Source organism: Strix uralensis, chromosome 4, assembly GCF_047716275.1.
Source record: "Strix uralensis isolate ZFMK-TIS-50842 chromosome 4, bStrUra1, whole genome shotgun sequence".
Taxonomy (NCBI): domain Eukaryota; kingdom Metazoa; phylum Chordata; class Aves; order Strigiformes; family Strigidae; genus Strix; species Strix uralensis.
Window position 1 is genome coordinate 27180536 of NC_133975.1, and position 15498 is coordinate 27196033.

Consider the following 15498-nt stretch of genomic DNA (forward strand, 5'->3'; position numbering starts at 1 on the left):
CCGTGAATGGACCTTATTACCAGTAACTCCTGACTTTACCTGTCAGTTCATGCCCTGTGAGACTGTGTCCCATAGGTGAGGATACAGCCTGTGCTGGGGCCACCCTCATCTCCCAGCTCCGGCTCACCTGCCCTTAGGGAGCAGATGGCCCTTGCTGCTCCCTGACAGCACTATGAATATAGCTCCACCCTTGCTTGGTGGCCAAATGGTGTTTAAAAACTGGCTTAGCTGGAAAAGCATTCAGAGTGTGAATGCTTTTCCTTAACTCTGTCTCTATAGAGGCAGGAACAAAATAGATGTACTTCCAAAGAGTTGTTAATGAAGGCTTCAAAAGTATATGACTGAATTAAGGTTACCCTTCTTTCTGCAGGAAAGTGGATCACTTTTTTCTTAATTCTGTGATTTTTGAAACGCACATTTTTTTCCTGTTTAGAATCTGGTAGCTCTGCGGTTTGTTTGCAAGTGACTGCAAAGCTGTGGCATGCAGCTCTGTTCCTGCTGGAGAACGTGCCAAGTGACAATCCAGAGTTCAAAGGGAACATCCAAGGAGCTCAGATATTGCTCTCAAAAGTGTTGGGTTTTTTCCCTCTTTCCCTTCTATTTGAAAGGTGCAAAGTTTTGCAGAGTTATATTGCCAGTAGATAGAATTACGCTTTTCAGTGGTGTCTGTATGAAGTGATTTACTCCCCATAGACAACTTCCTGCATTGTTTGCTCTGGGCTTCCAGGCTTATTGTCTGGAGAACCAGGTGTTAAAATGCCTTGTTGAGCTGTACTTTTTTAATATATATCTTTAAATTGCACAGGCTGTAAATGGGACACTTTACCTATGGACTTGTCTTGATATGACTTGATGACATTAAATTTAAAAGCTTCAAGGTAGACTGGTGCCTAGTGATGCTCATCATTGGCATTTCAGAGGCTCCACTGAGACCCAAAGACATTAAGTGTCATCTTTAAATAGCTGGTTAAATTCAGTAATGGTTTGCTCAAGTGAACACCTAATTTCTTCAAAAAGGAAACCTGGTGTCTCCCAGCAGACGTTTTTCATTGCAAAAGCTCAATAATAGTACTGACGTTTGGTAGTCTCTCTATTGAGAGTGGTTAATGGCAAGCTGAAGTGCTTCTAGTGTTGGGCTTCTCAAACTTGGAGCTTCTTGTATGTTTGTATTCCTGTCTCTGTCCAGCTTTAAATGTATGCAGTTTTAAAGTTGTCTGCCAAGATACACATTACTGGCAAAAATCAATGTGCTGGTGTCAAAAATTTGCTCATCCAAGAAGTAGCAGCACAGTGGTCTTATAAAACACTAATGCAACAATAATGTTAAATAGGTTAGAGCAGTGTAGAGTGGGGATTAACAAATCTAGATACTGCAGCGATCCCATCATCTCCTACAGAGCTGTTGATCTCTTCATTACTTTGGGGGTGAGACAAGACGTTGGGCTCAATGAGGAGTCTGCTGCCTGTGTTTTGCTCTGCCTCTGCAGCTGTAATTAGTTGACAGAGCTTTAAACACTTCTGTTTCAGGACTGTCTAAACTTTCTAAAGCTGGAGGAGAGAAAATAGTGTTTTATTAGCAGATGCTTCAGTTTCAACATGTAGATGATGCAATGTAGCATGCGTTTCAGAGGAGCAGTTCTTCGAGACCATGGGATACTGCAACTAGAAAAAGGAGTTAAAGGATAAAACAATGTCTATTCTAATTCTCTGCTCTTCTAGAGATGGCCAGAAACCCAGTTTCCTGTTTTGCTGGATAGTTGCTAGTGTAATCAACCTGAGGCAAAGGAAAAAATTTCTCCTGGCCTTTGCTAAAAAATCTTTGGCTTGGTGATAAAATGTGAGGCTGACATGTGTTGGTCTGCAGCTACTCTGAGTTCCGTAGCCAGCGCTTGAATTATCTCCTTCCACCAGCACTGATTCCAGCTCAAAGAAGAATCATGTTAGGGAAATAATAAGGGCTAAATCAATAGTTACTGCTTTTGAGAGCAATTTCCTCTATACACTTTTTTTTTCTGTGTGCAACTAAAGAGGGACAACAGAAGGCAGTGCATGTGTTTGTCTGTTCATGGCAAGCCCCAGGGAATTACACTAAAGAGGTTGGAAAATTCATAATAACTTTAATTAGCCTTTAATTTTTCAATGAGCAGACTGCTTGTTTAGCCTAGTTGGGTAGGAAAATAAGACCTTGGGAAAAGGTGTTCATGTTAGCTAGTAATTATTAGTCATTTGCTCCTCCTACCTTCCAAAGGTGCAGGAACTGCCATCAAGTAACTGGTTCACCCTGAGCTGGATAAATTGTGCAGTAGGAAAAGGGGCAGCCAAACAGGGAGCTTTCTTCAGACGGTGTAAAGGAGTGAGGCCAGGCTCTCCAGACAGCCAGGACTAGATTAAACGAGGGCCTCGGATTGAGGAGGTGCATTCTGCACTCCTGTTTTCTGGTGTGTTGTACTTGTTGGCTCCACATCATACATGCTAATCCTGATCTCTGCTCCTCTGACTGTCTGCATGGGGTCTTGTTTTTACAGAAAAGAGTACAGAGCTAAAGAACATATCATTATGATAAGATGTAGCTTCCATCAAATAAAAGTTATTTTCCTGAAATAATGCTTCATTCCTGCCTCTCCCCAGTCAAGAAGGAGGATGAACATTTGACTGATAAATTTATGGCAGAAGACTACAACCCTCTCCTCCTTTAACTCACATTAAAACTAACAAAGGGATGATGGATCCCACAGTACAGGAAATAAGTTTTTCTCATAGAAACCTTATTTTTTCTTTTTTTTTTTTGGTTTTTTTTTTGTTTGTTTTGTTTTGTTTTTCATTTCAGCAATAAAAAGAACCCTAAATTGAATCACTGATTAAAACCAGGTATCTTAGGGTGTTCTGTCACGTCTGTCATCTGGTATCTAGTTTTGATAATACTGCTTGAAGTACAGATAAGAATCTAATTACACATAAAACAATGATGCAGTACCAATTTACTGACCGTCAAATACAAATTTGATGTAACCGATGACCTACTGCTAGGTGAAGCTTTCAGGGCTTGTGCTGTAGCCAAGAGAAGTCTGGTGGAAGTCACTTTTCAGTTCTATCTTGCTGCTCTTTTCTCTCTTTATCCACAAAAAGTTCAACCTTGAATGAAATGTTTTCTGCATCACCCCACCCCACCCCAAACGGAAGGCTGCAACATTTGGCAATGCACCTGGGAATGTATACAAACAGCACTAGGGAGGGGAGATGAAAAAGGAGGCTGACTTTACTCTATCATGAAATTTTAACACTCCTTAGCAGCTTGCCAGCCGAGCAGGATTATACTACCAGATGTCCTGGCAGAGATGTGCAGGGCTCTGCAAGATCATAAATTCAAACAACGTATGGCAACCCTGTGTGTATAATACTACTGTTAGCAATGCAAAATTTCAGTGTGGAAAGCACTGGTGATGGGCAGGATTAGTAAGCACAAAATTTTCCCGGATTTAGGTTTAAAGCCTTAGGTAGGTAATAGCTGCTGATGGCAGTGGTATGTTAATGGAGAAAGGAGGAATATAGTGATGTCTGTGCTTTATCAGTAGCAATAAGCCTTGTTTGCTTGCAGTTGTCTTCTCCCATCATGTCGGCCTTTCAGCAGGCAGAATTGTAATGCAGCTGCTCAGAGGCTGATCTCTTCCCTCTGTTGGTCTATACGAAAACATTGAGGGGGTGTTGTCAAAGACGTGCTAAACTCAAGGCCTGAGTCAACAGAGTAGTGTTGCTCTGTAGCAGTTTAGAGTTGGCTTGTGATTTTCTTGAGTATAAGTGGAGCTCTGTTGTTGTCTTCTGGGTAAATTCTTGTTTAATAGGAAGAACAGGGATGGTGGAAGCTTGGAGTGGAAATTTCTGTCTAGTAGTGCGTTTGTTTTACTCTTCCTTTCTGTATTTCTTTTGTCATGTTTCCTAATGAAGTACTAACTGAACCTGTTCTTTTAGTCTACATATTTGTGCTGGTTTTGGCTGGGATGGAGTTATGTGGGTAAGGGCACGTTGGAGCAGGTTTACTTCTGAAGGGACTGTGGCTGTGGGTAAGGCCATGCTGGAGCAGGTATGTCTCTGAAGGCCCATGGAGAAGGCTGTACTGCAACAGGTGCACCTCAAAGCAACTGTGGCTGTGGATAAGTCTATGCCACAGCAGGTATAGCTCTGGAGAGACTGTGGCTCATAGATACGGCTCTACTTGGAGCAGGTGCACCCCTAAGTCTGTGGATAAGTCCAAGCCAGAGCAGGGGCAAGGGGACAAGTTCATTGCAACGTTAAATCCTATGGTCTGGTCCAAAGAGACCAGGGGTGGAGACTGTAATGGAAATTTCTTAAATTGTTGTAACCCAGGATTTGAGTTGCATGTTATGCGAATTACTACAGCAGGAACCCCTTGTTGCTAGCCAGACTAGAAGCAAGGGAAGGAGTTCATTGCAGTGTTAAACCCTATAACCTGGCCCAAAGGGACCAGGGGTGGAGGTTGTGATGGAAGTACCTTTAAATTGTTGTAACCTGGGATTTGAGTTGCATGTCAGGAATTGCTATAGCAGGAACAACCTGAACCAGTGGAGGGAGGACAAGTCTTACAAGAAGCAGTGCAAGTGCAGCAGGGACCCGACCTGAGCTGGCTTTGGTGCCCAATAACTCCATGCAACACACCACCTCTCCTGTCCTGAGTGACCACCATAACAGATGGAGCCCAAAGTCATGGACTAAGTGAAATCAATGGACATTTTGTGAACATTTGTGGACACTTTATGGGCATTTTATAGACATTTTACAGGGGTGGTCCATAGACTAAGGGAATGATATCTGTCTAGTATATCAAGGATAGGAAGGGTGGTGGTGGGTGGTGGTGGTGGGTATTGGATAGCATGAGACCTAAGCATGACATAAATGGTATGGAATAAGGGGTAGAGAATGTGCTGGTTTTGACTGGGATACAGTTCATTTTCTTCATAGTAGCCAGTATGGGGCTATGTTTTGGATTTGTTCTGGAAACAGTGTTGCTAATATAGGGATGTTTTAATTACTGCTGAGCAGTGCTTACACAGAGTCCAGGCCTTTTCTGCTTCTCATACCACTCCACTAGCAAGTAGGCTGGGGGTGCACAAGAAGTTGGGAGGGGACACAGCTGGGACAGCTAACCCCAACTGACCAAAGGGATATTCCATACCATATGATGTCATGCTCAGCATATAAAGATGGGGGAAGAAGGAGGAAGGGGGCGAGGTTCGGAGCGACAGTGTCTGTCTTACCAAGTAACCGTTACATGTGATGGAGCCCTGCTTTCCTGGAGATGGCTGAGCACCTGCTTGCCAGTGGGAAGTGGTGAATGATTTCTTTGCTTGTGTGCGCAGCTTTTGCTTTACATATTAAACTGTCTTTATCTCAACCCACGAGTTTTCTCACTTTTACTCTTCTGATTCTCTCCGCCATCCCACCGGTGGAGAGTGAGTGAGCGGCTGTGTGGTGCTTAATTGACAGCTGGGGTTAAAGCATGACAACATTAAATTTAACTGCATGTGTCCATTCATAGGATCATGTCCTCACTAAACTATGTAAAGGATCAGAAAAAAAACCCCAGTTTTTGTGATTTTTTTTTTTTTTTTTTTTTTAAAGTTGTTGCTCCCTTCATGGAAAACCAAAGGCACTGACTAGCATCCTATAGTAAAGAAATCATTCCTTTAGTGAGGACTTAGAATTGGGTCAACCAAAGGAGTTGGAAGTATGTTTGTATCAGTGGGTGTGGTTCTCCCATGCTATATGTTGTCACCAAACTGTCAGCTAACCCAACTGACAGTGTGGCAGAAGGGAATTTAAAGCAAATGGAGGAGAATATGCTGTCCCCTATTTTATTCTATTGTTGCTAGAAAAAAATCGAGTTCCTATGAAGTGTGAAAGAGAGTGAATCAACTCCCTGGCTCTTTAAAGAATAGTACAAGGGTGAATAGCCAGAGGAAAAGAACAAATGGGACTTAAGCACAGCCAGTTAACTTTGCAAATTGCAATTAAACTTAAGTGATCAGAAAGTGGAAGATTATGTATATTTTATTTATCTATATATTTATATTTATCATAAATATATTTATAATTTAATTATAATTATATAAAATAAACATATTAATATATTTATAATACTTATATATTTATTTATTTATAGTATATAAAATATATAATATATAAAAATAAACAAACTGCTTTCTTTGGAGATTAATCTTGCTACCCAAGTGTGAAATCTTCCCCCTTCCTCCCATGCGTTCTTTAAATTTTCAAGTTCCATACCACAGAATTTCAGGTAGTTCATTGCTGGCCTCGTTCGTCATTCTGAGCTCATGCTGGCTTTGTCCTTGAGAGTAGAAATACACACTATAGGTATTTAAGTTGTTTGCCCTTTTATTGATTTCATTAGTAAATTACCTCAGTACTTGTAATGCCTTGGAAAGCTCTGTGCAGAGTGCTTGTCATCATTCAGGTTTCCTGTAAGATAGGTATGCCTAGACCAGTGTTTGTTGTTCTTGCAAAGCTCCATTCATGCAGTCTTGAAGTTTGTCTGTACTAAATCAACTATGTTCTTAATGTTTGTAATAAAGTTGTTCAGAAGTGGCTTATATTGCTATGATTTTAGCAATATAAATCCCTCTGCTGTGGAGTAAGAGAGAGAAGCTCATGCCTAGATGATGCGTTGTGTCCACTTTTGCAGACAGATTGAAGAATCACATGAGCAATACATGGTAGAACCAGGTGAATGGTCTCCAAGTGTCATTGCACAGCAGTAGCAATGTGGTACAATTCTGGTCTGCAAACGTAAAGCTGGATCTAAATTTGTCAGTGTTGTTTAGTTCAGATATCTCTTGTCTATGCTACGTGAAAAAAGGAGTTTAACTTGCATATTCTTGTGATTAGCTGAAATGATATGTCAGAATTGAAGAAATAGTGTGAGTGGCAGGGGTTTTTTGGTGCTGGATTTTTTGGTGGTTCAGTGGTAGAATTCTCACCTGCCACGTGGGAGGCCTCAGTCAACCAACATGGGACACAAACCCATGACCCTGAGATTAAGAGTCTCATGCTCTACCGACTAAAAGTGCAGAGCTGTTAGGCTCCAGCTGTAGTCAGCAGGATTTGAACCTGAGTGGTGTTCAGGTGCCCTCTGAGCTCAAACCATGACAAGTAGAAATTCATTACTCTAGAGGCACCAAATCCTGATGCCCTAAAGACTGTCATGCTTCTTTTGGTGGTTTGTGTTCCCTGCTGCTTATATGATCCAGTGCTTTCTATTTACATACCTGTGGTTATTACAGTTTAAGCCTTACTTTTACATCTCCCTGAAGTAAAAGCAGTATGTTTTCTAGTTAAGTATCAGGGTGTGCTTTTTTCATTTAAGTAAAAAATTATATAGGGGAAAATAGTGGTTGCACGAAATTGAAATGCAGAGTACCCACGTACAAAGAAATGAACAGCCTACCAAACTTTTTGAAAATCTTTCTTTTCTTGCTGTCATGCTTCACAAGCTCTCCAAAATGCATAATGAGTAACAAAGACCTCTCCCTGCTGTGTCTATATTTTTGTTCACTGCTTTACATGCTATTTTCAGATGTGCACATAGCAAATGAAGCTAACTATTTTCAAAGTGTTGTCCCTGATGACTTAGTGTTTATTCAGCTACTTCTATCTTGTTGGCTGAGATAAATTTCACCTGAGGCCCGCATCTGCTCACTAATTTGTCACCTTTTCTTTTTCATGCCCTTAAGCTGTTTTGACACCAGAGGCTTTGCAAGCTCCATCTCAGGAAGCACCAGAAGCAATACAAAACACAAGAAAAACAATGTGAACTGAAGCTTAGTGAAAATAGAGTTGTGTAATATGGCACTGGTTAGTGGCTGGATGACAGCCATCCTTGATGACATAAATTTAGTGGCATGCGTAACTGCAAAGAACAAAGGAGTTAATCAGCATTAATACTGTATATAAGAAGTGTTACTGTGTGTAAATACGTATTAAAGTTGTTGCCATAAACTTGTGATAGAAGTCAGTGTGCTGTGGTTTAGTCTGCTAATATTCCTTTCGGAAAAACTTTTATTACTCATTTTAGGTTCATTTTCTGGGTTGTTAAGTGACAGTGAAACTGATACATGGGTCCAGCAGTCAAATAATTGCCCTGGTTGGAAACACTTGCAGCTTTTTACAGAGAAGAAAATGTCATCCAGATGATGAATAAAAACAACTCCTCCTCACATAAATGAAAGTCAATAATAAATTATATTGTTTCACTTCTGTTCTCTATTTTTAATTTACAGTATGGTATGGAAAGGCAGCTCTTTTCCTCCCAGCTTTATAGAACTTACTAAAGAAGTGGCAGGCTTTTTTTAGTAATCATTAGCAGGATACAGCTTGTGTTTTGCCTTTAAGGTGCTTCGTTCTAACTTTAGTACCTTTGCACTGTAGAGAATTAGTGTGCTGGCATTGCAGCAGTGAATAGGGAACTCTTTCACATATCCTGCCTAAAGTGTGCTGATCTGTACCAGTGATGTGGGGACGATGCTAGGTAGCAGATGGAGTTGTGATTTGAAAGCATCTAAGACGAGGTGGTCTAGAGAGGGCCTTGCAAAAAAAGGCCAGGTCTTAATGTTCTCTTAGTTAACATCTTCATTGGGTTTTGGTGTGGCTTTTCTCCCCTCCCCCCTCTCCTGAAGGCAGCAGTCCAGGGTATAGACAACGTTGCATTTGTCCATGACTGCTTTTGCACAGGTTCAGTTCTGAACACCATGTCTCTGCAGTATGAAAACTGATGGGCTAAAGATCTCTTCCTCCATTTCCCAGTTTTCTGTACCTGGTTGCAGATGTACAATTTTCTTTTGTTCAGTAAATCTCAGTAGAAGCACTGTAAATGCTACCCTCTAGTCCTTGTATGTCAGTGGTTTTAGTTTCATCCAGCAGTCAAACTGGAGGCTTTTTTCCAGAGATAGAAGAAGATAAGCTAGTAGGAACAGACCAGTGCTTAGATTAATAACATGAACGTGGTCCTGTGATGCATGCAACAGTTTTGTGATACCATGCCTAATGTACATGCTTTCCTTTTTACATGGGTTTGGGCAAACTTTAGCATGCACTTAGCTATGCAAATATGAGAGTGCCAATCCTTTTGCTTGAAGTCACTTTAAATCCTCGCTCCTCCCGCTCTCGATGTGCTGAGCAAAGGTTATCATCTCAGCAATGTGCACAAGGCTGACTTTTGGGCCTGCTGTAGTTGTTCTTGAGGGTATGGCCCAAAGTGGCCTCAGCAGAGAGGGAGGTGTATGTGTGTGTGCATGCACATGTGTATGTGTGCGTATGCCAAGAACCTGAGCTCTGATTTCCTCTGGAAAAGGTGGACCCGGCTTCTTGCTCCTCTCCGTTCCCTTTTGGGTTTATCTTTGTCATTTATAATGTCATCTTCATGCTTATTTTTAGTTTCTAGCCCTTCTCTGTTGAACTGTTCTTACATTTTAATTGGCTAAATCAGGCTACTTGTAGCTGATTAATGTTTCCCCTCTGCAGCTGGATCATCTAGAAGAGGCATAAACCTTTCCATGCCTCATTTACTTCCAGTTCCTTTTCAAACAGACATGCCCTGTTCCTGGACCTTCCTGTCTTTCCTCACCTGCTGTCAGTTTTTGTTGTACCTCTCGCTGGATGAATTGTTGTTCCAGCTGTGCAGTTGCATTTCATGTTTTTATTTGTGCAGCCAGAAATTATGCATGAAACCTTCCTACATCAGCAGTAATGACAGCGATACTCAGATGACAGCTTTTGGCAGGTAGATTCTTACCTGAATTGTGTTAACAGTTTCAGTACTGCTCTCTGGTGAATGGCAGTGTTCAACAAACACATAAAAAGACTGTCTTCTATAGCTGAAACATTTGATGTTGAGGAGTGAAATAAGATTACTATTGTTTTTAAATTTATTTTTTTCTGCATAGATGAAAAAAACCTGAGTCAGGCTGTTACGAAAGAGCTCTTCCTACTCCTTTCTGAACTGTACTTCATTCTGTGGATGAAATAAAAGTCAGTTTTGACATGCTCCATCTATCATTCATCCCAAATGCTAGTGGTTTTATTGTCATGATTTCCCTTTGTCCCCACAGATCAAGATTAGAGATGATTTACTTTGATTAGAGATAGTTTAAATTATTAGAGGTCGCTTACTACTGGCAAATTGAATCTGGTTTCTTCTGAGGTATAAGGGCAACACAGTGCCTTGTTCCGCTTTATACATTTGCATAAAATGTGATTGTCAACTGATGTATTTATGATACAATTTTTCAGAGTATGGGGGGTTAAAGTTTGGATGCTGTCATACCAGTTTGCTGGGAGAGGTTCCTTCACATTGAAAAAACACAATATGTTTATAATTAAGTGGGGGATTAGGTTTTAGGCTTTGCATTTGCACATCAATTCAAAAAAAGTTCTCTAAAACAGTGCATAGCTATAACCAGCATTTGTGAAGCTGGTGCGTTCGCTAATCCCGTGGGAAAGTGCCAAACTTGTCAGTTTTTATAAATTGCTGTCTTTATGACAGGAAACTGGGAGGGGAAGGGTCTTGTATCTGAATGGAACAGCCAGGAGAAAATGGGGACATAAGGACAGATGTGTCCCCAAGTCACTATTCTCTATGGTTGAAGGAACGCCCAGAGCAAGGGTCTTACTGAAAGATTGGATGCAAGCCATGAGAACGCTATAAGCATCCAGTGAATGTTTTGGCTGGGTAAGGAGAAGACCTCCTGGAGGACAATTAAAAACTAGGCAGACTTTTTTGCTTTGTTTTGTTTCTGTTCAGTGCTCTCTAAACATAGCAACTATTTTTATATATTTGTTGGTAGTAATAAAAAGTATTCTTTACTTTTAACTGAACAAGTCATCTGTTGAGAATGATTTGAGGATGAATGGCAAGCCACTGTCAACATGGTAGTGAGTCATAAACGGGGCTTCAGTCATGCTTGTAGCATCCGGCACCCTCAGGCGAGATTGGGATTCCTAGACGATTCCTAGATGGTCCATCTCTAAGCAGCACAGACTGGTTTAAGAGCAGAATGTACCTCCTGGTCCAAGCACCCCTGACAGGACTGTGAGTAGATGCCTGAACCTTAGCTTCCACTGAGTTTGTATTCACGCTCACAGTTGACGTCATGATGTGAAATATCATTTAATATGACCAGGAGTATTGTGGTGTGTGTCTGAAGGGCTATAACTCCTGCAAGCGCTTCCAATTGCCTTTGATTATTCTATAAACATGATAAGTTAAAGGCAAAAAATTCAAGCCTGGTACAAGATTTTTAACATGGTGCAAAATCCACTGATCTGAATCACCTCTATGGACTGATTTCTTTCCCTGGGTGTGCGGGGTTTTCACTGAAGTTGGGAAAAGCTGTTTTTGCACACCAGAAGGATGAAGTAGTGCAGTAAAAATACATAGTTTGTCTAAATGTAATAGTTTTAAAATTCAAAACACTGTAGAATAAAATTTTTAAATTATTCTGGAGATTACATTGTAGTTCTTGGTTTGTTGTTTTTGTTTTTCACTTCTAGAAAACAGCTCTGTTACAATCTGCAATTGCACTGGCCAGAGCAAATACTTTGTTCTGTGTGTTAAATAGCTCAATGAAACGGGAAGGAGGAAACTGGCTGATGGACACAACTTGGTCCTTTGGCAGGGCGGGTAAAGCTCAGATGTTTCCTATGCAGCAGACGCTTTAACTGAATGTTATGAACTGCTCTTGTAAAGCACACCTTCTAATAGATGTCACTCTTTTGTTTCCCCCTACTCTTTTGCAGCAAGTGACAGGCAGAAGTTTTGGTGAGAAAGATTTTCGTTCTGGATTAGAAAATGGCATTCTTCTGTGTGAGTAAGTAACACCTATAGTTTTGAGCATTGAATACGATATTGACTAAAGCTGAAATTAACTTTATCTAATATGTCCAATTGTTGGTTTCCTTTTGCAAGTTTTGACATTGTGTACACTGGTATTTCACTGCAGCATCATTTCAGTGCCAAAGCTATTGTTATGGTGAGGACTGAAATGTGGCTTAAAGAAAACAGGTTTTGCAAAGTGCTTCTCTTACTCCACCCCAGCTCCTTAGTTGAGTTATGTAAAGTAAAAATGATGTTTGCTTTTTGGTTTCCTTTTATTTAAAGATGTTAACCACAGATTGGCAAATGGTGTTCCACACCTGCCTGCAGACGTCTCTGCTACAGTGAGGTGTTTTGGACCAACTCCAGGTCTGAACACTGTCAGGAGTTAGCCATCTGAATACCATCAATACTCAGCTGCTTTTATAGTTCCTGGAAAGGTTAGGCATCCTCTAAATTTTGCCTAAAGGTGTATTTGAATGATGTGTTTTGTAATTTTTGGACAAGAGATGCAAGTTAGCTTTTGCACGTTTCTCTCTGTGGTTTTAATAGCTAGTTTTTAGGCAGAGTCTTCCAAAGGCATGTTGTGGGCTTAGATGCCAAAGCTGGTGACTTTTAAGAGCAATTTGGAAGTGTGCCCTAATGCCTGTAGTTCTTTGAAGATCCCATGCAGGTTGTCAGGAGTTTGGGAGAATCCACTGATCTGAATCACCTGTATGAACTGATTTTTTTCCCTGGGTGTGTAGGGCTGTCACTGAAGTTGGTAAAAGCTGTCTTTGCTGATAGTTTAATCTTTTTATCAGAAGGATGAAGCTTGTGCAGAACTGAATACATATTGAAACTTATAAGTGAGATCTCCTGAGATGTTTAGCTGGACCATTGCAGCTATTGGTTAAGTTTTATACTGTGAAAGGTAGTGGAATTTGGAAACTGTTTTCACCAGTAGAGTTGAGCTAATATCCTGTAACTCAACTCTAGGTAGCTTACAATAGCTTTGAAACCTACTTGTGTAAATACTGTTGTATATCTCACTGGTGTCATTAATCAGAAGCTTGAACTTTAGCTGTTAAAGGGGGAAAAAAATGTAAAGGAAATGATATGATCTAGTTTGATTGTAGTTGCATGTCTTTGCTGAGGAGTGGCTTTGGGAGGAGGGAAGTAGTTGTTATTGTTGATCAAAAGTTGTGTAACTCGGAAGGAGCATGTAGTTTACCTCTTTGTATTTAAGGGTTGCCTTTTGCACAACGTCTCTCTCCTCTGTGTGTTCAAGGGAAGTGCTGTGTGCTGAATCACTTCACAGTGCTCTTTAAATGTTAAGGTTGAATTGTGTTGCATGAAAAGTAAGGGATGTGTATTTCAAGATTAGATTGTAATCTTATCTGCAAGTAAGCAGAGGTAGTCTGATTTAAATGCTGTAAATCTTTAAGATTGAAAGCTTAACTAACTAATGTTTTGCTAATGAAATGAATAAATACATATTTCTTAGGAGGCTGTGAGCTCCCGTAATAAGCAGATCAAGGGACAACACTGGGTTATACTACCAAATTGTTCTGTGATGTTGGGCAGATTGCTTGTCCTCGTTTACCACTTGTGGCAGTGCAAATCAGTCTGAAGGGATCTGTCTCCTCAACCTCAAATCTGAGAGGCCATGATGTTTGTATTACATCCTGCTCCTGGCAGCTCTGGTTAGTGGATAAAACTCCATTAGGCTACAGAGCATTAATCAGAGAGCTACCAATTCAGCCTTCAAGTTTGGCTTTCTGATGATGAACAAATTATGAGACCAACAGTAAAAGGGTGCCCTTCACTTGTTCCAAGTCCACTGTAAAACAAAGAACTCAGAAATTTGGGGTGTAACACTGAGAACTCTTAAAGTATCTCCAAAAAGTACAGGCTTTGGCAAGTGAAGCACTGATAGTTAATTTTTTATCAGTTGCTCAGTGAAGAAGTGCTAGTAAAGCTGCTACAGGCAATTGTCTTTCTAGACAGGAGTTTTCTGGTTTTTCAGGGACCTACCTGGGTAACTCATGAGCAAAATCTAGTGGTATTCAAGCTTTCTCTTAACCTTGTCCCAATCTGCTGTGCTTTCATTGCAGCTGACCTCAACAAGTAGATGAAAACCTGCTCTCAAAGTGTCTGATAAGCTTCAGAGGACAAGAAAGAAATTATAGCTGTCCTAGGTTTCTGAAGATGGAAGAATTCACTGCCTTTGGTCTGGTTTATCTGATTTGTTGAAATTTTAGGGAAAAGCTAAACTTGCCTCAGCTTATCTCCACAGGATAGTACTCACTGCTAGTGTCGTTAACTGGCAACTTGTAGCTGGACAGTTGTGTGGGTGATGTCCATGCGAGTGTGGAGTGGTGTTTTCTTCTACGTTGCTATTTCAGTGTTTTCTTTGCCCGTTGTATTTTGTGATGAGGGCTGAAAGCAAGCTCAGGTTCTGAGGGATCCCAGTAGCTAGAGGACTGGAAACTGATGTCAGGAGTGGGTACACTGCCTGTATGCCTTGTATGTCCCAAACATGTCTCAAGCTACCTTTTGACTTTGCAGGTGTTTTGCAGAAGGGAAGGGGGGTAACCACCATGCCAGACTCCATTCCCCAAACAGCAGACTAGCTGTGTGCAAAATGACACAGGGGGAATCTTTGTCTATGTCTAGAGCAGGATTGTCTGAGCCTTATTCACAGCAATGCCAGGCCTCCCTCCATTTGATCCTGATGTCTATGGCCTATACAGCCTGCAAACTCAGGCAGATATCACTATACAGGTTATAAACGATTAACTCATGTCTAGAACTATCAACATATTTTAATAAATGAAAACTAATACAACTGTGCGATGCCAAAATCTTGGACTCTTGGGATGGATGTGTTATTGACCACCAGCCTGACACATGTGCTAGCCACAGGCACCCAAAAGCCCTGTACCTACCTCTCTAGTAGTGTTTATGCTGCAGCTGGCATCTCGATCTGGCCTCGTTACGACACTTTTACAGCTTGATGCACTCAACTCGGGAGCTGAGGAGCATATTTAAACAATGCAGGCAACCATAAAGCAGCAAGCTGACAGATGAGAGTAACACAAGCCCTTCCTTCTTTCTGGATATTTGAAAGCCCACTTGTGCAGTTGCCCTGGCAGTTCTGTCTCTAATTGTTCACCCAGCTGTGCTGAGAAGCCAGTGACTACAACTTCTGTTTGTCTGAAATGAGTTCATGGCTTTTTAGCATAGCTGTCTGACATCAGTGCAGATGGTGATTTCAGCAAGCAACATCATAGCTAGGTGGAGGCAATTCTAGCTCTATTCTTTGTGTATTAAATTCTCACATGCAAAGACTGAGGAGTTTCCTGGCTACACTTCTGCATGTGTGGGCAAATGTGTCCTCCTGGGGGCATGGTGGAAACCTACATGAGGCAGGAATACACCACCAGTAGCAGGAAATATCACTAGAAATCCCCAATTTCCACTCCAGCACATGTTCGTGGGTTTTGTGTGTGTGTGGTTTGGTGTTTTGGTTTTTTTTTTCTGTTATATAGCTTTAACATTTAGATTTGACCCAGATATCATAAGAACCTAGAAGATGAATCAGGAATAGATTAGAT

The 15498-nt window shown here is 41.0% G+C and overlaps 1 protein-coding gene across 7 annotated transcripts in view; it reads left to right on the forward strand.

Moving 5' to 3' along the window:
* Positions 1-15498, forward strand: part of LIMCH1 (LIM and calponin homology domains 1) — a 188044-nt gene that overhangs the window by 56665 nt on the left and 115881 nt on the right. For all 7 annotated transcript variants that reach the window (XM_074866061.1, XM_074866062.1, XM_074866065.1 and 4 more), the window contains exon 2: positions 11824-11894. In XM_074866061.1, the coding sequence (XP_074722162.1) occupies positions 11824-11894 (71 nt within the window). The remainder of the gene's footprint in view (positions 1-11823; positions 11895-15498) is intronic.